Source organism: Zonotrichia albicollis, chromosome 5, assembly GCF_047830755.1.
Source record: "Zonotrichia albicollis isolate bZonAlb1 chromosome 5, bZonAlb1.hap1, whole genome shotgun sequence".
Lineage (NCBI taxonomy): Eukaryota > Metazoa > Chordata > Aves > Passeriformes > Passerellidae > Zonotrichia > Zonotrichia albicollis.
In genome coordinates, this window is record NC_133823.1 from 29,273,000 (window position 1) to 29,294,667 (window position 21,668).

General features: G+C 41.1%; 1 protein-coding gene across 7 annotated transcripts in view; it reads left to right on the forward strand.

The window, feature by feature from the left end:
• RAPGEF2 (Rap guanine nucleotide exchange factor 2) overlaps positions 1-21,668 on the forward strand; it is a 184,879-nt gene that overhangs the window by 37,227 nt on the left and 125,984 nt on the right. For all 7 annotated transcript variants that reach the window (XM_074541181.1, XM_005486312.4, XM_005486314.4 and 4 more), the window contains exon 2: positions 19,926-19,996. In XM_074541181.1, coding sequence (XP_074397282.1) covers positions 19,926-19,996 — 71 coding nt within the window. The remainder of the gene's footprint in view (positions 1-19,925; positions 19,997-21,668) is intronic.

Sequence of the window (21,668 nt, forward strand, 5' to 3'; positions counted from 1 at the left end):
GCAGTGGACAAGATGACAGTGGGGAGTGGTGGCACTGTGTGGTGGTAGTTTTCAGCTAGGAAATGCTCCTCTGGGACCAGCTGGCTGACCTCTCAATCTGCAGCATGGAATTTGGGAGCTGGAATGGATTGTTAAACCTTCTGCCTCATCCTCATTTTTCCCTTCTGTTGGATGCCCTAGATGGAAGGAATGATTTCTGTCTTCATGGGAGAGCTGTCCCAGGCTGAGGAAGGCGTCTGAGCTTCATTACAGGTCCCTGGCAGTCTGTGGGTGAGCAGCCAGGTGATCTTTTTCTGTCCCGTTTCAGTCAGGTGTTGAGTGGTGCCAGCGCAGCCTGTGAAGCACAGAATGCAGCTCAGTGCAGTGTGTTCCCCTCGTGTGGCACAAGCTCTTAGGAGCTGGAAGGTGATTCTCATCCAGTTCATGCTGTGCAAATAAAAAAAAATATAAATTGGTAAATGTGGCTATAGGATTATAGGAGCATTAGAAGTGAGCATTTATTTCTTTAGTGCAAACTCAAGTGGCAACAGTGCTAGATTTGTTTAAGGTCTTTTTTGTGAAATATTCCTTTTTTTAGAGCACATACCTTTGAAATCTGTGCAAGTGGAAGTCTCTGACTAAATAATTAAGTATGGAAAGGTCGACCAACATACAGGAACTCTGGTGTCTTCTGTAGCATACTCATAGCTGACAGCCAGTTTGTCTTTTGAAAGCCATCTGAACTGGTGTGACAAAATTTGCTGAGTTCTTACATAAGAGGACTGAATGTTTTTAAACAATCTACATAACAAAAACTCCAGTAGCCCTTGAAATTTCTAGTTTGAAATGTCTTGTTCCAGGTTCTGGGTTACTGAATTTCACTGTACCACCTTTCATTGAACAGGGATTTGGAAGCCTGATATGTGATGCTTGCTTGCAGGCAATCATCCAGTCTGGGTACCTCAGAGCCTTCTCTTGGCTCAGCTAACTTGATCTGCCTTTTTAAAAAATTTAATTTTATATGAATTTTATTTTTATATATTTATATGTTTTTTAAGCTTGGTAAATTTGTGTTCTAGGTCTAGCACTGGTTGTTTTTCTTTCCTTATAAAGCAGTTATAAATGCTTTTGGAAGGGAATCTCATGTCTGAAGTGCGGAATATATTGAATAGATAATTTTTTAAAAATAAAATATTATTTTGCTGATTGGTTATGCTGTTTAGTACTGATGGTTACGCTGTTCCAACACAGAGGGGTTTTTTTTTCTGGGTAGGAGGGTGGCAGTTGGGTAAGGCCTTTTTTAATTTTTTTTTTTTTGCCTTTGGCATCCATTCTTGTACTTTAAAGGTAATTAAAAACAAAGGACTTATTTCACTGGTCAGCTTGTTACTTGGCCTACATTGTAATGTGTTTATAGTAATTTTGGCTCTTGATTTAATTAATCTAGAGCATTTTGCTTGTTGAGTTAGACATATTAAATGGAAGTTATCAAGTAGTATCTTTTTCTTCTGGAATGTATTTTTAGTTTTATAAGAAGTCATTATTAGGGAGATATTTTGCAGTGTTTAGGTCTCTTGACCCTTATCTTGTTGAAAATCTAGCTTCAGTAATCTTAGTATTAGACTGCTTTGTTGCACAGATTCTTTGGTAAATAGATTAATCTCTGAGTCTTGTGACTATTAATCTTGCTCTGCTGCTTAGGTTTGTTGAGGGATTTTCAGTAATTAGGACATCTTTGTGCTTGGTCTCAAAACAGTTTTTTTTCTGGTGTTGAAACGGTGAAGTAGGAAACAACCAGATGTATTATTTGGTTACATTTGCTCTTCACGTTGCATAAAAAGCTTATAAATATCTAAGTGGTTTTTTTTCAAGATACTGACCTGGGGCAGAACCTTCTAAAACCATATTAACTGTGGGATTTGGTGTTGAAATGTTCATGTAGGAGATATTAAAAGAAAAAAATGTAGACTTGTTTTGAAAAGTGCAGGCACTGCACTGCATCTTCTGACACGTCACTGTGGTTGCTTGTAAACTGTGAGCCATGGCGAGGCTAAATCAGGAACTGTAATAATGTCAGAATGTGTTTCTGCCGCAACGTGATTCTTGCTGAACGGTGCCTGGGAGTTCAGACAGTCACATGGTCTCTTCTTTCTGAGAGCTTATACTTACCAAAAAGAGTTTATTGATTTGCCTCTTCATGCCCTTTATTAATACGGTGTTCTGGAGAAAAGTGTTGACACCAGGGGCAGTAGAATACTTCTTGTTTGGAAATCTTGTGTATGTTTTGTTGCAAGACTATTGCTTCCAATTATTGAATTTTCAGCATTTTACAATTGCTTCAGACTAATTTAGGGTGCTTTTTAGTAACAACTGAATAGAGAATAGAAGAAAAGTGTGTGCTGCTGCTTGGTCAGGATTATTGTGTTCATTGTGTAAATGGTCCAGCTGTAACCCTTTTTCCATATGTGATGCCTCTTGTTGTTTTCAATAAAGCATGCAGTCACAACAAAGCACTTTCTGGGAGTGAAGCTGGACTTTCATGAGCCATCTCAGTGTTGTGGGGAATTCTGAGACTTTCTTCTGCTGGCTTGAGGTCAGAAATAAAACTTATTCTTGGTAATAGTCGTATTAAGGATTCAAACAGCAGGCTGTGCAAGTGAATGAAATACAGTTAACCAGAAGGGCAATGAGAGCATTTTTTGTTCTTTTAATTTGCTTAAGAGAATGAGATTGCAGCCAGAAAATTGTCTTGTCAGACAGCCAGATACTGACTTCCTGGTTTTCCATTGCCAACTGCTCCAGCTTCTCCAGCTTCTCCCTGCCTGAGCCCTCTGCCAGCTTGCCATGAGCGCCAGCAGTGAGAGCCTGGGCTAGTCCTTTCCTTTTTGCTGGGCAAAATGTTACCTCTCAGAGATCTAAGCGTGGCTTTTAAATAAGATCTGAGAATTTGGGTAAGCTCTGTTTACTTCAAAATTAGCAAAGCTCCATTTTTCTTGAGGTCACATTTTATCTGTAACATTCAGAAGTATAACCACAGCTTGAAAGCAAGTAGGATGCTCTGATTTGCTAACATAGAACTCACTTTTAGTTACTGGACCAAGGAAAACTCTGTATTAAATATTAACTTTAATTTAGAAAGCCTGGAAAAGCTGATCTTTTGTTTCAGGTCATTTGTGTTGGTATGAAGTACTTTACAGGTTTGGGTTTATTAATATTTAAAGAGTTGGTCTGAGTTTAAGAATCTGTGTAAATATTTGTGTTTTCAAGTATTTGATGTTCTCAACTTGTGCCTTCCTTGTGATTCTCATCCTCTAACGTTGTTCCTTCCAGTTTATTTGAATTTCTTCATTATTTCTCTCTATTGTAAATCTTCCATGCTGTCAAAAAAAAGTTTGAAACTAGCTAGTGAATTCACAAGTCCAAAAGACAAAAACTGAGATATATGCAGGATTTGTACAAAAGCCTTCTTTTCTTCAATCAAAAGAATAAATATCTTGTAATGAAAGAGTCACTTGATTCACTTTTTTGATATGTACCTTTGAAGGACTGGTTTGCTAGGAGCTTCAGCTCTTATTATCTCATTTCTCTGAATTACATTCTGACTTTTTTGGATCAGGTTTGCAGGTTTCATCAGTTCCTGTAAGGCTGTTAGCATAGCACTTAATTTTTTTTTCTTGACAGCATCCAAAATTGAGCTTAAACTCAGGTTTTATTTGCTGATAAACCTTTATAATTTCAGTCAAGTTTCTTCTGCAAAAGTTTTCTTTTTCCAAGACTTTGTAGACATAAGTGAATGAAGAAGATAATTATAAAAGGCTTCTGAAAAGTTTCTGAAATCAGATGTGCGGCAACTCCATTAGTTATTACTGTGCCTTGTGCTTATTTCTTTGGTTATGTCTCTGGATCAGTATTGAATGCAGTATTTTTTTCTCTTCCCCTGTCCCTTGGGAATTCTAAATCACTTACAGCACAATTTATCTAAGACCAGTTTGCCTTAGATGCATTCCCAGTTACCAAGTGAGACCATACCAATGCCACAAGGTGATCAGCTATTGCCAAAGCTTCAAAGGGAGAAATACCTAAGCATCTATTGTACAACCCTGCTTCTCAGAAAGTCCTTTGTTCCACTGTTTAAAGCGTCAAAATGACGTAGTTAATTCCCCAAACACTTAATATCCTTGAAGTAACTCCAGAAAATAATTCCAGAAAGCACAAAATGAGGAAAGGTGTAGGCTTTCTTACAGTGGTGTTGTCTTGTCCTGTGCCCTCACAGTTGTGACTGTTCCCCCAAATGCCAAAGGAGCACCCTGCCTGACACCTCCAGCAGCCCCAAGATACAGTAAAGGATATCATGTTGAGCCTGAACTGATTGGAATCATCAGCTGGTTCCCTAAAGGGCACATGGGCTTTTCACACACTTCTGTGGCTAACTGTGCTCCATATGTGCCCTGTGTGTGACTGTAACCCTAACCTAGTAAATAGCTAACCTCAAATAGCCATCCTCTTACTTCTTACTCAGCTGGTGCCTTCTGTAAGCTCACAGTGCAAGTTAATAATTTCAGAGAGTATGTGTTCTTGCATTAAAGCTTGAGCCTAGAGTCTTGTCATGTGCCGAGGGAAAGAAAATCAAAATATCCTTGGAAGGAAACTGCTCTGTAATTTAAGGTTAGAAATCTATGACTTCTTCATATACTAAAATGAAAATGTACTATTTCAATAATTAACCCCCTCCCCAAAAAACCCCCAAGAAACAAACCAAGCCATTTGCTGTTCTTGACTTGTAAGTTAACTCTTGAAAACAGGAAAAAAAAGAAGCAGAAAGAGAAGTGCAAGTCAATGTTAAAAAAAATGTGCAGACCTTGACCCCTGGGTTAGACAACTGTGCAGAGGCAGCTAAATCATGACTGTAACTCTGGGGAATCTCCTCTGGCAAAACTTGCTGTTGAAACTGGAGGAACAACTGTGTCTGTCTGTCAGCGTGGTCTTTCATCTGTACAGTACCCAACCGAGCAGAGCTGGCACAGACAGCACTTAGTACATGTGCTGGATCAGTACATAGCTTGCAATCATCAGGAAGTCTCTGGGAGGTTGCAAAAAGGTCTTTCCAATCCTTCAGGGCAGAATTTTAATTTAGCAGGGCATTCATGAGTGCAGGCTCCCCCAAACTGCGTGCAGGGCAGGTTTTGTGCCACCATGTGCACTAAATCTAAGTGACCAAATAGTATTTGGGCAAAGTGGAGTCAAACTGCAAATAGCTTAAATTTATTACTTGTGACAGGGATCCACAGCCGCATCTTGCCTTATTTTCAGTCCATTCAGCTGTGGGAAGATAAATATAAAGCATAAGCACTGCAGTCTTGGTGCACTCAAAGTACAGAAGGGAAGGAATCACAGAATATTTTGAGTTGGAAGGGACTCACAAGGATTGTTGAGTCCAGCTCTTAAGTGAATGGCCCATATGGGGATCAAACTCATAACCTTGGCATTATTAGCACCGTGCTCTAACTCCTGAGCTGCCTGAAGCTGCAGGGTCCCCTATTTGAGAACAGATATAAAGTATTTACAAAATTTACGAGAAAATGATTGCATTGCTGGTTGTCCTCATGGACACATCCAGCTTATGCGCTCGCTCTAGGAGCTCCTGGCTGCTCCTCGTACCTTCACAAGTGCCAAAAAGCTTTAGTTAAAAGTACAGCTGGAAACTCTGTAGAACTTTTACCAGATTTTGCAGGATTTGGCTTGCCATTAAATGTGTGGGGTCTTGGAGCTGCTGCTGGATTCATTCAGACTTTTTCTAGTATCTGAGACTGCCAAGAGAGGTGACAAGTTCTTTCCTCCCCTGGTAGATTCTTTAGGGCTGTTTTGCCTCTAGCAGCTGCTTTGAGACCTGTAATTCATTTCTGTGCTGACCATCAACAAATTCTGTGTCTGCCTGTTAGGGCTGAATGCTAGTATTACTGAAACTACAGAAGGGAACACACTGGAAATACATGAAATTAATTTATTTGACTTAAGGATGAGGAAAAAGCAAGTGGTAGATGTATTTGCCAGTCTTCAGCAATTGATAGTTTCACAAAGGAGCCAAAAGCCTCGTGTTTCTGAAAAAAATCAAACTTTTGAAATTGGTTAAGAATGCTGGTGAGGGAGATAAGGCAGAGGGGCTAATGTGGCAAGGTAAAACCTTGTCAGAAGCTCTCAGCTGTAGTGCATGGGTCTTGTGCCATGAAGAAACAATGACTTTATAGCCTGAAAACACTTGTTTGTATTGTGCTGTGGATGAAAAGTTTGCAGTCTGACTACTGTTTCTTAAACTAGATAATTTGTCTGACTGCTGACCACTTGCAGATTAAATAGATAAAATCTGACAGACAAGCCACTCCTTGACGTGTGACACTAGAAAAAATAATCACAATCTGTGTTAACTGAGAATGTTGTCTTCAAAGGAAGAAGTCTTAACACTTACAGGCTTCCCTGTCAGTTTACAGGTGCTGTTATGATTTTTGAAAGAGAGGTCAGGTCCTGCAGGATGTTTTAGTTGGGAGGCAGCAGGCATACTGAGAAAAACTTGTGATGATGTAGGGATGGTGTAATTACTGAGCTTTATTTTTGGACTTGGGGGTAGTGAACAGGATGCAGAAAGCACCTTGGATTTCCAGAGCTAGTTTTGATCCAGTTCTGTTGCTCCTGAGCTGGCTCCCTGTGGATCTGCCTTCTACATCTCACTCCCCGGGGTTTCTGTGGCTTGTTTCTCCAGCAGAGAAGTGCTGCCTAAATGTGGTGGAGGCTGTTGTGGGTATTGCCTGACTCCTGACTAAATGAGCCCTTCCAAGTGGGGCTGGGGAGCAGAGAGCAGAAACAGTAATTAGCTCTATTGGTACCAGCAGCCAGCCATGGAGGGCAGACTAATGACAAACCTGCCTGGATCTCAGCTCCCCGCGCTGAACACCGCAGGTGTGGTGTCCTTGCGCCTCGCCCTGCCGCCCCTCTGCAGCCAGTCACCTCAGCCACCTGGCCAGCCCTTGGAGGAGCCTCTGCTCTTAGTCACGGCACTAATCATCCCTCTTGCTCGTAGCCTCAAGCTCAGGGTCACTGCTGAGCGTGGTGCACCCACACTTCCCAGGAGATGCTCCTGGAGTGAGGCTCCTGGCTGCCACCTGGCTCCCGGAGGACATGGCAGCGTTTCTGCATGGTCTCCCATTTATTTTTTTTGTCATCCAGCATCACCATAGGCCGTTGTGTCTTTAGGTAAGGTGAGCTGCTGTTTGAAATTGTGTTTGTCACTCCTGTGTTCTGGTGGCAAACTCGGGTAAAAAACGTGGAAAGGTGTTTGTTTCTTCCATGTTTTATGGCATTCTAGGGCTGTGCAAGCAGCTAGTTAACTCTGGTCATGTTTATTAGTACAGTCTTAGGAATGCTTAGATAGTGATGTGGTGCTCAAACCTGCTTAGAGTTGGGTTCCTAATTGCAAGGGCTTCTTGCCACTGAATGTGGTGTTCCGATGGCAGAGATTGCACCTATTGTCCAGCTGAGTGCCTTTGGGAGGGGTGTGATATTTCACTGCCATGCCTTGCCTGAGCTCTCTTTGGAGTTAATGTTAAGAGTGAGTCGTTAGACTCTGGAGATAAGCAGTAATCTCTGATGAGGAATGTGCATACCTTTAATGTCTGATTTTGGAGACAACACATGATTTTAAGCTGCTGTGAAGGTATGCACTTGGTTTAAGAACAAATGTCCTTTGCTCAGGAGTTGATAAGCAGTATCTTGTTAAGATGGGGTAAATGGATGGCTGTCATATGCTCAGTCTAAATTAGTTTGCAAATCAGCTGATAAGTTTTATATATCAAGAACTGGTTATAAAGTGTATAAAAATGATGCTCAAGAACTAGGCCAAAATACTCTGTTATGAAACCAAGGGGGTGTGTTTTATTATACAAGAGGAATTCCATGTTATATCTCTAACACGTGTTTAACTTGCACTGAGCAAAGCATGTGACATATGGTCCTACTCTGGAAAGACTTTGGAAAAACCTTTAATATGGGTTGGATTAAGATTCAGAGAGGCTGCCTGCTGTTGTCCTGTGGACAGGGTTTTCATGTGTCGCTGGGTTTGGTTTCCCAATCCCTCAGCACTTGCTGCTGGTCCTTTGGAGGCTGCACCGCCTGCTGTGCAGGTGCAGTGTAAATGTCCCTCTTTGTTGGGGCTTCTGGTGAGACAAATGAGTACAGCATATGGAGGGGCGTTTTTGAGCTTCGGTAAAAAAATAAAAATCATCTGTGGCGTGACAGCCGTATAGCTCACTAGCAGCTCGTAGAAATCAAACTGTAGTGCAGTTGATGGTTTGTAGGCCAGCCTAGAGCACTCAGTGCTGTTGTGATGCCTTGTGTTCTTAACTGGGAAGTCCCTGGTCACAAACAAATGTCTGGCAATATCTGTCTCTTTATGGTTGTTGGTAGAATTATTGAAAAACACATACAGGACCAGCCAAGTCAGGGAACAGACTGTGTAGCAGCTCAACTTAATTCCCAACTTCCAGCCTCTTCGTCATCTCCTCTGTGTGTGATAGTGACAATCGTGTCTGTGGGAGCAGCTCTGTGCTCTGTGGTACAAATGCAGTGTTTAAAGAATGGAGCTCGCTGTTTGACAAAGGGTGTAGGTGTTAAGTCTTTGTGTTGAGCTGTCTGATGCATGGAAGTGGATTTGGATCTGATGGATGCCTTCAGCAGGTGTGATGAGCTGAAAAGGATTTCAAAGAGCTGAGCAAGAGCTATCTAGAGCTGCTAATGGGGGATATTTGAGAAGGGTGGTTCCAGATTCTCTCCTATGGTTTGACAGTACAGCCAAACCAGCCGAATGATTTGTTCCCTCCAGAAGGGATTTTTTTAGGGGCTGGCAGAGTGAAGTTTCACCATGTGATTTCTCTTGTATTCTTTAAACTTCGTGTGGTTCCGATGGTTTTCCCTTGTGGCTGCTGAGCCAGGTAAGAGTGAACCAAGACCCTCAAGTCCTTCCTTCCCTCCAAGGGCAGTAATGAGTGACTCGAGCTGCAGCTGCTCTGTGTCACCCCCCTTAGCAGGCAGAGGCAGAGCAGACGGGCTGAGCCCAGCTCATCCCCAGCCAGGCTGTCTGTGGGTGCCTGCCTGGCTTGTCCTTGTTGGACTTGGCCAGTGAAGGGTCACAGCATCGCCCCAGAGAGAGAGGGGGCAGCTGTGCCCGGCGGGGTTTGCTCACTGCGGTGTCAGACGGAGCCAGTGCCCGAGAGAGCATCTTCATCTCATCCTGCCGGGGCTGGCATCGCTCCTCGGTGTAAAGGAGGCAAACAAACAACTAAAATACTTCCTACAGGATAAACATCGAGCCTGAATTGATGAAAGTCCAACCCATTCAGCAGTGGAAGGGCACCAGGTTGTGTTTTCCATGTGGTTTCATGGTACTTGGAGCTGCTTTTACGTTGCAGGGGCCTGAGAGGGGCTGTGCTTCACCACCACCATGATCCTACAGACCTCTGTGGGTGTTTGTCCATTTGGAGTGCAGATTTCTTAGGGGATTGGTGCTCTGCTCTAAGAGTGAAAGTGTGTGCTGAAGTCAGATCAAAGCAGCGTCCCCAGTAAGCCCATCTGAAATATGGAAATAGATTCAACCCCGAGTAATACTTAAAAAAAACAACAACAACAAACAAACCTGAAACTTACTTCCTTCTCAGAATTCTACCATTGCTTATAGGAAGAGAAAAAAAATCCCAAAAGATAATAATTTGGAGTTATTAAATGCAGTCTCTGTTTCAGAAAATAGGAATTAAATTCAGGCTTGATGTGCATTCTGTGGAAAGTACTTTAGAACTTTAGTTAGTTATCTGTTTGCCTCCTTTACACAGAGGAGTAAAGCCAGCTCTGGAAGGATGTGACCACCAGTAGCTTTTGAGATTAATTTTTGGGTGAAGAATGATTTGACATGCAAATATGTACTTCAGTATGATCATTTGCCTGATAGCCTGGGAATAATTTTCATGTGACCTACTGTTGATGCTTCGAGTAAGATTTATATCTCTTGGAAGCAATGCTCTGAAATATGTTGCAAATGTATCTGCTAACAAAGAAAAAGAACATGACTCTTGGCTATCTTGTGTGTGTAACTTCTGGGAAAATTTTATCTGTCTAAATGAGTTTTAATGCTTTCTTTAAAAGCATGAATGTAAAGGATGTATATTGGGATATAAACTTTCAAAATTGTGGTGTAATATTTTCTTCCTCTTCCTTACGATTTTATTGTATCTGCTTTTTTTTTAAAACTCATAAATATGAAGAAACTGAGCAACATTATTTCCCATTAATAAAACCCCGAAAGCAAAAAGAAATAGTGCGATTTTCCTTCAGCAAATACTCGCTGTTGCCTTTGTGGTTGGAAAGGGGAATTTATTTTTGTTTTGTTTGTTTTGTGTTTTTGCTTTGGTTGGTTGTAAGCCAGCAGTATAAAACGATTGTAAGCCAGCCACAGAAAACAAGTCACTGCATTTTCTGTTGATTATAGTACTACTGGGATATTTTCGTAGTAAGTTCTGGCAGCGCAGAGCTCTCCACGCGTGCGGGTTCCCTTTGTTTCTGGATGTGGGTTGTCATGGCAATAAGCGGGAGCTGCAGCTCAGAGCTCCTCATTGCTTAAACCCAGCTCAGTTGGGGTGGTTTGTGACAAGTCACCTCTGGAGGAGTGGTCAGGGTCTCTCCTGGCATCTTGGGCTTCTAGAAACTCCAATTCGCAAAGCGGAGGTGGCCCTGATGCTCTGGGTAGTTGTGCAGGAGTGTATTGCTGGCTGGGTTGGGATTGAATTGTGCCTGGGAACTGATTTTTCGTGACGAGGGTGGAGCTTGTGTTTCTGGGTAGTTTTGGGGTTTCTTTGGTTTTGGTTGGCAAGGGAGGAAATGCACAAACCAGAAGGTGGAGTGTGATGACATTCAGCACTCGGGACAGTGCTGAAACCCCCATTTCATTGCTGGGCTGCTCCTTCCCAGCAGTGCAAGAAGGTTTGTTCCAAGGTCTTGTTTTAAAAGCAAGACGTTGCATTTTATAATGCAGTTATGTCTGAGAAGTTGGATGAACATAGGCAATTGGGACTGCTGCAGCTTCAGATGCAGAGAGATGATCACAGGTGGTTGTGCAGAGGTGGCTTACTGTGTTACCCCTTCATCAGCTCAGCCACATTTCTGCCTTATCCTGGTGCTGCATTTACAGTTTGTTCACAAGGGAAAACTTAAAGTATTCACAGGAGCAATTACTACATATCAGTTGATGAAAGGCACCTCTTCTATGTCCCTGTGACATTTTTGCTCATGATTTCGAGTACCTGCCCCATTTAACACATCTGGTCCACCATGTGTTCATCCACCATAAATACCAGTATGCTATGAATTATACATTGTTGGGATTTATGATCACAACACTTTTAATGATGCATTTGAAGAAGGAATACTGTTCAGCTGTGGCTATGATGTTAAGTACTAGGACCGTGCTTTACAGAAACTTAGTTTTTTTCAGAAAATAGATTGCCCTTGCTCATTGTAAGGGAGTTTGTATGATGGTTTTGTCTAGGTCAAGTTTGTAGTGATGTTCTTCCTTCATGGCAAGTTGTTTGCCTGGCTTAGTTATTCCTAGGTTGTGTGAACTACAGTCCTTGAGAGTATCCTGGTTCCATGGATACTAACCTGACTGGTTTGAAACCTGTAGACTAATTAAGCACTATTAAAAAGCCCCCCAAACCCACCACTAAAAGTATCTGAGAACTGTCATATCTTAATCTTGCTCTCACAGCTCTTGGGGAATCCTCTAAGCACAGCTTGGCACTGGCCCTGTTTTTGGAAGACAGCCTTGGGTGGTACACCATGGTCTTCTTTTCCTGGCCACCTTAGTTGTGATGTTGATCTCTAGGCTGATGTCCTTTAAAGTGCTTCTGCCATCACAACTTGACGTCAGCTAGGAGTTATTTTTTGACTGTTAACTCCAGGACATTTGTGTTTCAATTAAATTTTCCCTTTTCAGTTCCTGATTTTTTTTAATTTTTTTTTTTAATTGAAAGCTGCCAATCACTATAGTACTGTATATCTGAATAAACTTACATAAAATTGGTGTCTGCTACAAGTAGTTGTTTAAAAATAAATACCATGTTTGGTAACTGATCTGTTTGTTAGTGCAAGATTGATTTTTGTTAATAGTATACTGGGTGTCATTTCATATAGCTAGTGAAAAATATGGGATAAATAACCCTATCTCAAGAAAATTTGAAACTCTCCTTAGCATTAAAAATCCCTTCTGCAGCAAAAGATGTGAATATTTTTGCAGTGAATGTGAAAATGGATTTAACAGCCTTAATACAAACCTCCAACTACTGGTAATAAATACATATATCTATTTAATGATGAATAACTGAAGCGCCTTTTATAATTATGGACTATGCTGTCAGTAGGAAGGATCTTTTGTGGTGGAACTGCTTTTCTGGGATTTGGACATGCGATCAACCTTTGGATTTCTGATTGCAGAACCTGGGCTTTTGTGTTAAGCATTTAATTGTCTGACTTCTGAGAGTCCGGAAGGCAGACAAGAAATGCACTGCACTACCTTGTAATTTCCTGCACTCATTACTTTGCTCATGGACTTCTATGCCATGGCAGGCTCTAATTTCCCATCTACCCTTTCCATGTTCATCCCCCCATCTTAAAGGATGATTATAATAATGAATGTCTTAATTTTTTTTTTTTTTGCTTTATTCTACTGAAAGCTTTATGACCAGCAGGATATGTTGAATCAATTGGACTACTCTTGAGACAGTGTTAAAAGTGTGTTAGTGTGGGTGGGTTGTTGAACCTTCCAACTCATTTTTGTACACTTTCAATTAGAAAAATAAATTTCTAAATTGCAAAAATTAGCATGTAATGAAATTGTCTTTGAGGGGAAACTCTTTAGAAAGAAAATAATTCACAAAAGAAATGAAGTATCTTTGAAAGACAAGAAAGCCAATTTCAGTACCCTGCTGAAACAACATGTTTCTCTGCAGTTGTTTTACTGTGATCCTATGGTGTTTCTCCAGAATGTGACATTGAAGCAGTAATTCAGTTAAGTCTTTGGAAAAGTATATTGTTGTTCTGTACTGGGACTACTCCCAGGAAAATGGGATTTCTCCTTTTTCTTTATGGGGTTTTGGAGTTGCTCCTGATTAACTTCATGCATGGGTGCTTCAGTTCCAGATTAAAATTGCCTGCTCCTCCAGTTTAAAAATTCCACCCAGAACAAATATCCCCACCCTCCCCATGGTGGAGTTAAAAATAACAATTTTTGTGTGTCAACAACTCAAACAAGATCAACACAATATCTCCTTTCCACTGCATAGAGGAAGTGAAGGCTTGGGTTGGCTGGATGGCCTGTAAGCTCCCTTCTGGTAAAGGCTGATTCCCAAGCTTGGTTGCTGTGGAGTGATGTTTTGTCAGGAATTTCCCAGAATTAAAATGCATATTAGTTGAGATAAATGCATACAGGTTAAGATGGTAAGATTTTCCAGAACTTTCAGGTAAATTTACAAAACGTATGTTCTTCCTTAAAACATGGCCCATGGAATTTCAGTCATGTATGAATGAAATGAGAGCCATTAAACATATGTAATTTCACTTAAATATTTAATTTCTTCTTGTATAGCTGCCAATTCAGCATCAATAAATTATTCCAAATAACTTAGGCTTTAGTTTATTTTAAGCCACAGATCTTTATGCACAATAGTAAGAATGGCTTGCAGAAAAATGTTGTTGCAGCTTCAGTAAAATTAAAAAGAAAAATGAAATTGGTAGTGTAAAAGGTTGGATACTGGCAGGCTTCCCATGTGGCAGTGCCCCCACCTGAATTTGAAGGTCCTGGTGTAAGAAGAAGAATGTTAAAAATTTGCAGACAAATACTTCTTTTTAATCTCTTTATGGCTCAGTGATAAGTGTGTACATACCTGGGCATGTTCCTGCACAGCAGTTATGAGTGTGTTTGGGTTTTTTTCCATTGCTGGCACACTGGAGGTGAAGATGAAATATTCATCTTCATGTGTGCATGGTAGTGATTTTGGTACCAGCAATACTGGATTTTTCTGTCACTGTGGAAGTCAGTTTTTGTGGTTTGCTCCTGTGTTTTGCAGGTCAGTATTTGCGAGATGTGAGCTCACTCTTAGGTGAGTGTTTATCCCCCTCAGGCTTTGCCTGCAGAGGGAGGTTTGGCTGGGGTAGCTCATGTGCTCCCCCAATCCCTGCCCTGCCTGCCCACCTTGCTGTCCCTGGAGGATGACTTGTGTCATCTCCTGAGCTGCTCTGGCATTTCAGTGTGCCAGATGGGAGCAAGCCTTCGTGGAAGTGGCCACAGCTCTTCTGTGCACATGGAAGGTTGTGTGTAGGCTGGATGGGATGGCTGTTGCTGTGGTCCAGCCTCTTTCTTTTGGTGGTGCTGGCACTGCTTTGGCCTCAGTGAGCCAATACAGGCAGCCAGACAGGCCAGTGCTCAGTCAATAGTACAGGGAAAAAAAAAAGGAATATAAGTGCTTGGTATAGCTACTTTAGTGGCTGAGTCATATGATTTCAGGTGCTGGGTGTGTGAAGAAAAGGGAAAAAGAGAGGATCCTACAACTACAAGGAAAGAGAGGCAGGACTTCAACAACTTGGGTTTGGGCTGTGGCTTCGTTGCCCAATAAGAAGAAGAAACTTGGCATTGCTGCTTTTGTTAGTACATCACAATTTGGGAAGGTCCCAGTCTGAGCTAAAATAACTGTTCAGTCAGCCATATAGAAATGCCTCTCTTCCTGCCAGCAGTTTCATGGTCTGTTGAAACCCATCAAAGACTTGGAGGTCCCGCCTCCTCCGGGCTGCAGGAGGGTTGGTTCCATGGCCTGACACTGGAGCTTATGAGTGTGATGCTGCCAAGAGAGCAGCTCAGAGTTGGGTCCCCGTGAGCAGGTGCTCACCCTGGGGCCAGGGAGGTGGAGGAATCAGCATGGAGGGACCAGGTGGGACCTCCTGGCGTCACAGCAGTGAAACTTGGGTTTGGGGTGAGGTCTGGAGGGGCCACATGTGATGGGGAATGATTGTGTCCCCTCCCTTTGCAGCCTGGTTCTCCTGGTGGTTGGCTGAGTGTGAAATCAAGATAGGTTATTTTTAAGAGATCAGCCTTTCAAAATACATTGCACTCTCAGCACGCAGATCTTTTTGAGCCTCAGGTGAATATTAGGTGCTTTGGAAAGTTGCTTTTTTTTCTGTCCTTCAAGACTGTGAATCAAGAAGTTAGCTTGTTTTCTATTTTTCCTTATGTTTTGAAACAAACCAAATTATTACAAGATGAAAGCTGCTCTCTGCTTGTTTGCCACATCACAGAAATGAGTGAATTTCTTACTTGGAGAGCAGTGAATTTCTCAGGATTTTGTTTAACTGTGGCAAGGATGAATAGTTGACTTTGGCCTGTAGTTTCACACCTTAAAGCAAACCAGGACTGAAACCAGTGTAAGCTTGCAATTTTTAGAGAGGTTTAAGTTTTTCAGCCCAAAATAGCAAATTTTCACATCTCTATCATCTTAATAAAGAAAAAATGTCTTCATTAAGCTATTATGAATTTGGGGCCAGCATTCTGGTTTGAGTTTCTCTGGTTTGTGTAACTGGCAAATATGTTTGAAGCAAAAATCAAATGGATAGAAAGTCTGGGCATAAACATAGACAGATTTTTATTAGAATGGAGAGCAGAGGTAAGGTTGCAGACCAGTATGTTTCTGCAGATCTAACTGAAGTTAACACTGAGCTGTGTTAAAACTTGAGTGTCTGTTTTGTTTCAAAGTACAGTCAGAACTTTAAAGTGATCCATCTGACACCAAGGAAACAAGTAAATGAAGAAATAACACTGAATTAAACAAATTTTGTGCTACTTCCCACACAGCAACCCAAGCATATGACTTTGGCTGCAGTACAGATTTAAGTGTAGATTACATTTCAGCCTTTTAGCTTTCATTTAAATAAAAACATGCTTTAAAAGCTGCACTAATTTGTGCTTTGCATTTAATTTTTGGGTTTGGAGATATTTTTTCAAGCTGTTGCCACAAACTTTGTGTAGAAAGATCAGCTGAGGCTTTGTGTGGCTTTTACCTTTTCATTTTTTTTTAAATTCTGCCAGCTAGATGAAGCTAGGAAGCAGAAAGCTGGCGGTTCCTCTGCGCTTTTGGGGAAGGAGTCCTTCCTGTAGCAGAATATTGAACCAGTTGTGGTGGCGATGATGGGCTTTGCTCCTCTTGGCGTGTTCAAAGTCTGACAAAGCTGTATCCGAAACAACGAAGGGAGAAGCTGGAGAGAATGGCGTTCTCTGGCGTTTCGGTGGCTCGGGCTGCCCTCCGGTGGTTATTTGGGAGCTCGCCTTGTGAAAGCAGCACCCAGGGAAGCATCTGTGCTGTTGTCACTTGCCCACTTCTGCATCTCCTGGGCATCAGCTGGAGGCGGCTCTCAGGGACGCTGTGAACTGGCAGAAATGTTTGTGTAAGTCACAGCGGGCTTACGTTTAGCTGCTGCTTTAAGGGTTTTGCGTAACTAGTCGGCATAAATCATGTAGGCATCTCATGGCCTTTAAAGATGGAGTTCTTTTCCTGAAAAATCGAGAAGTTTAGCTTTTGTCATGGGTCTTGAATATCAAAATCGAAAACTTTCATATGTTACATGCCTAAGTTTATGTGTGTGTGTGTTATTTTTGTGAAAAGGTTTAATTTCATGCGCTTGGAATCTGCTTAGGATATTGCCATATTTGGCACAGATGTTTCCAAAGGACTCTTGCATTCTGTCAATTCACTTTGAATTAAGAAGTTGAAACAGCTATTTGTGTTCAACAAAGAGTATTTTTGCCAAGTAAGCACAGGGCAATTTTTCCTGAGATAAATAGAAAACTGATGTGGCCTAACAACAATAACTTGACATTCAGATTTTATTTTTTTTAATTGCCTTCCCCCTCTTTAATGTTGCAGGCTGACTGGAAGTGTGCAGAGCCTACTGACCACGCATGAATATATATTTGCTTTTTTGACTCTACTGTAGTTTTTTGTACTTTGCAGTATGGTGGGGAAGTTGATTGAAAGGAGTGTTGCTGGATTTTTGTTACTTCAATTTCAATGCCAAACTTTTGGTGCTAGAGGGAGCTGTTCCCTGCCAGATGCCTCTGGAAAGATACTGCTTAAGGAATGGGCAGCAGCTCACTTTGGCACGTGTCAGAAATATCCAGTGCATGGCAGCTGCGATGTTAGAATGTTTTCTTGCTTTTTCTTGCTGCCCTTTTTTTTTTTTTTGTGTGTGGTGTTTTTTTTTATTTTTGTATTTTGTTTTTTATTTCCAAACTGGAAAAAGCCCCTCACCTTAGTTCTCTCAGGACGAGGTATCTTTAGCCAGCAACTATGATGGAAGCACAAGTAAAGACTTCATTAACTGTTTTTTTTTTCCTCACCTCTCCCTTTTGTTAGAGTTTGTTAGATTTAAAAAAAATATATATTTTAAATATTTTATTCTTTTATTACTTTTTTTTTTTATGTCAAGGACCTCCACATTCTGCAGTTCCTTAGCTGGGGACCTATGGGATGTTCTATTTGCAAATATTTGACAAGTATACTTGTATTTAGAGAGGGAATTACTTACTTTAAAAAAAGAGTTCACTAAACTTACCTTGTTGCTTGTGAAATTGGTCAGAGTGACTTAAGGCTGGGCTGGGTGAGGCTTTGAACCACCTTATCTAGTGAAAGGAGACCTTGCCCATGGCAGGGGTGTTGGAATTATGATCTTTAACATCCTTTTTGACCCAAACTGCTCTATGGGTCTATGACTCCCTTCCCCGATTTAATGCATTCCCCCTGCACTGAGTCACTTCAGCTGCATTCCTCTCGGAACCTGTGTTCAACCTGTGTTCATCACTCCTTTGTAACATCTGTAGGGTTGGTCACTAGGTTTGTGTCACCCATCACTTTTGGAAACCACATGCCCATGGGTCCACTCCTGGGTCTGTAAGCTAGCACATTCTTACTGGTTCTCTGTTTGTTCTTCTGTGAATATTTTACAGCAGATAGCCTCTGCCACTCCAGAGAAAGACTGTGGCAGAAAGTAACTCTCCTTTTTTCTCTGCTTGTTGTTAGAGAGACTTGCTGGAGCTGGGTTAGAGCAGCACTTTGTGGCCAGGCTCTTTTCCATGTAAGATGCTGCTGCTGATGCTCAGAGGTCCCTCCCAGCTTCCCACGGCAGCTGCTGCCTGGTGCCGGAGTGTGGCGCGTCCGGACGAGCGCAGCGGTGCCACCGGGACTGTCTGGCTGCCATCTCACCCTGCTGCCAGCTCAGGGCTCCTGGGAGCCCCTGCTCCAGCCTGGCTGGCCATGAGCAGGTTGCTGACTATAGCAGACATGTCTTTTCACACACTTTTGTTTGTAGGGAAAAAGGCAAAAAGGCGAGCCACTCACACTGCTGTGTTTTCTCTTCAGAGAAATGTGCAGAGTCCCTCCATCCCAATTGCTTTTGTCTTTGATGTGTCCTCTGCTGTTTGCAGGACCAAAGCCTCTGGAGGGCAAGGGAACAGAAGGGCCAAAACTGGAGTGAAATTGCAGCACTTTGGCATGTGTGTTTGTTCTGCTTTTTCAAAGGGAACGTTTGCATTTTCTGCTGTGAGAAAAAGACATTCTTTTTCTAACAGAATGAGAGACATCTATCTAGCCTTAGCCACTGAATGTAACTCCTGGTATCTTTTCCAATCTGTGCCATGGTTTTAACAAGTACAGCACGTTTCTACGCTTAATGTATTTCAAGGGATCTGCTTTTTCTTTCTTAAGTTCAGGTTCACCCTGCGACATCAATTCTTTGTCTTTGCCCAAAGAACATTCTTTCATTTTGTCTGAAAAAGTATTTCTGCAGTTTTAAATTCACAGATATTTCACAGTGATCAAATCTTGCATAAATTTCTAGCTTTGATATATTCCATTCCTTGAAAAACATCTTCTCGCAGTAAGTTACGAGAGTTGTGTTGGTGTTAGTTTATTCTCAAGTTTGTCTGCCTTAGTTAGTGGTTGAGGACTGTTGCTCGGATTTTTAATGAATTATGGATCATACTTTGTCTCTCAACTAGTAAGTCTTAAAATAAGAAAAAGCGTGATGAAACAGCATGAAATCCATGAGCCAAAGATAAATCACTCTAAATAGACGTTGTTGGCTTCACTGAAACTTTCTCTTAAATGCTGTAGTTATTTTAAGTATAACTTGAGCAAAGCCTCTGGCCTGGCATTAGTGTTTCCACAGTTGCATTTTAGGATGTTTTACTCTTGGATGTTGTTTTCATATCTTTATTAATGTTTTGTCCGCTGGATATTGGCAGTCCACAATGGTTGAATATAAAACTTCACCATATTATAATTAGGATCATATTTGGTTTTTCTGTTCATGACAGCATTTTTTCTCTCTTTAGATTATAGATTATCTTCTGTTTCAAGAGGATACAGTTTTATAAATATCTCTGTATAATGGAGTATTTTGTTAGACTCTGTTGTACTTTTTTTTTTCCCCTGAACATGAAAAAACTGATTTCTTATTAAATCAGATTTCTTACTTGTTTTACAAAGTAAATGAAAGTTTTGGGGATGTTGGCTTTGGAAAGCAGGGCTGTGATGGCTGCAAAATAGTTCACTGTGGTTCTGAACTAGGCCTGTTTCCTAGACATAGAGTAATGACAGCAAAAGCAGAAAGATTTCTGTATTTGATATGGACATGCTATCATTCTTCCTCACGTGAGGTTCCAGATTATAATCAAAGGTGTTCTTGCAGTTTGCCTTTATCTCCTGAAGTGTCCCTACTACCCCTGTTAAAAGAGCTTTGGATGCTTTTAAAACTGTTTTTTAACAGCTTGTATCAAACTGAGAATACTAAAAATGTTTTCCTTATTTTTGTAGGACTTGGAGATTGTGTATTCATATTTACATGGAATGGAAGCATTGTCTAATCTGAGAGAGCATCAGCTAAGGTATGATATTGTGGCATTAAAAACCATATATGTTAATGCACTAACAAGGCAAAGGAACAGTAATTTTGATAACCATATCCTACTCTTGTATATTGTACCTCAAACTGCCTATCAATCCATTCTTTTCTTTCCTTCTTTATTTTTCTGCTGATTCCTCCTTGTATGTCTGCACAGTGTATCTCTATTTGTTCCATCCTATTTCTGTCTATTATGGATGCATTTGTTTTCAAACTAGAATAAATGCTTTACATACAGCATACAAGCCCATATATTGATGAAATATAGTAGTATAAATTACATATATTTATGTAATATAGTAGTCATGAGAGCAGGGTCTGTTTGTCACCTTCTGTTTCAGTTTGTGCTTGCTTTTGTGTGGAAATTTTAGACTCGTTATGTACAGCACATGCAAATAATACTTAGTAAAGATATTTGATAAATGTCACCCACACTTTTAATTAAAATGCTTCATGAAGCAAATTAATTCAAGTCAAAACTTTCCTGAGAGCTTCCTATTTTTTTTGTAAAGACTTTTGTTTGTTTGAGTTTTAGGTAATTGTTGCAGTTGTCCTTCCACAAGCATCTTACAGCAGAGGTTTCTAAGGGTATTTGGGAATCAGTGTGAGGCTGGCAGCTACAGAAGGAGGCCAGCACACCTCCCGTATGCCCTGTGGGTGAATTACTGCTGTTTTATATTCTCAGCTTTGCCAATACTTGCCACATCTGAAAATGCTGAAGCAACTTTGAGTTGATTAATGCCAGTTTAGGTTCTAATTTCTGGCCTCTTGCTTCGTCATTCAATGGGAGTCCACATTCCCAAGCCAATATTCTGTAATTCAGAGAAAATAAAAGGCAGGGTTTTCTTTCTTCCAAAGTGCTCAAGACACATTTTGCAATGTGAATGTTAATTTCAAAGAAGTCTCTGTAATTACTTTTGCTTTGGAAGGAGGTCATGGTTACATTCAGTTGAAGTGTTTTGTGTTATGCTGTTGTATGCAATACTTTGAGCACGTGAAGTTTTGCATGGCTGGGGTTAAACTGATGTTAACTTGTTTACAGAGATCAAAGTGTGCACATATGGTTGTGTGGTATGTTGATGTGTGCTTCTTGGCTTCCTGTGCAGCATGAGGTTCTTGCTGAGGAATGTGTGGAACTCGCTCTCCCAGCATAGTGAATTCCTCAAAGAGAGCTTCTGTTTACAGTACCATACATGGAAAAGGCCGGGCTCCCGGCAGATGTTGGACTGACTGAAAGCTTTTATAGTATCCTTTAGGATACAGCTCTTCTTGTGGCAGTGGAATGCCACAAAAACCTCTGAGATTCATTAAAACTGAATGTATTCAATGTAGGCCCTAATAGTGAATAACTTACCATATGGCTTGCTGGTGATCTCATCTGTAATTTATTACATTTATTGAGGAAGCAGATAAAGATCATGTTTGAATGATTGAGCAAAAACTGGACACCAGTATTGATCAGAACTAATTCAATTTTTCAAAGAGGAAGCAATCTAGTTTGTTCAACTTGGTCACTGTAGTTTCTAACTGTGCCACTGTAACACAAAAATTGAACGCTTGGCTACCTTCTGTAAGAGGCATTTTCTCCCCTATTGCTGTCCTAATAATGGGACCAAAATGCTGTAAAACTCAGTGCCAGTGGTGAACTTGCGTGA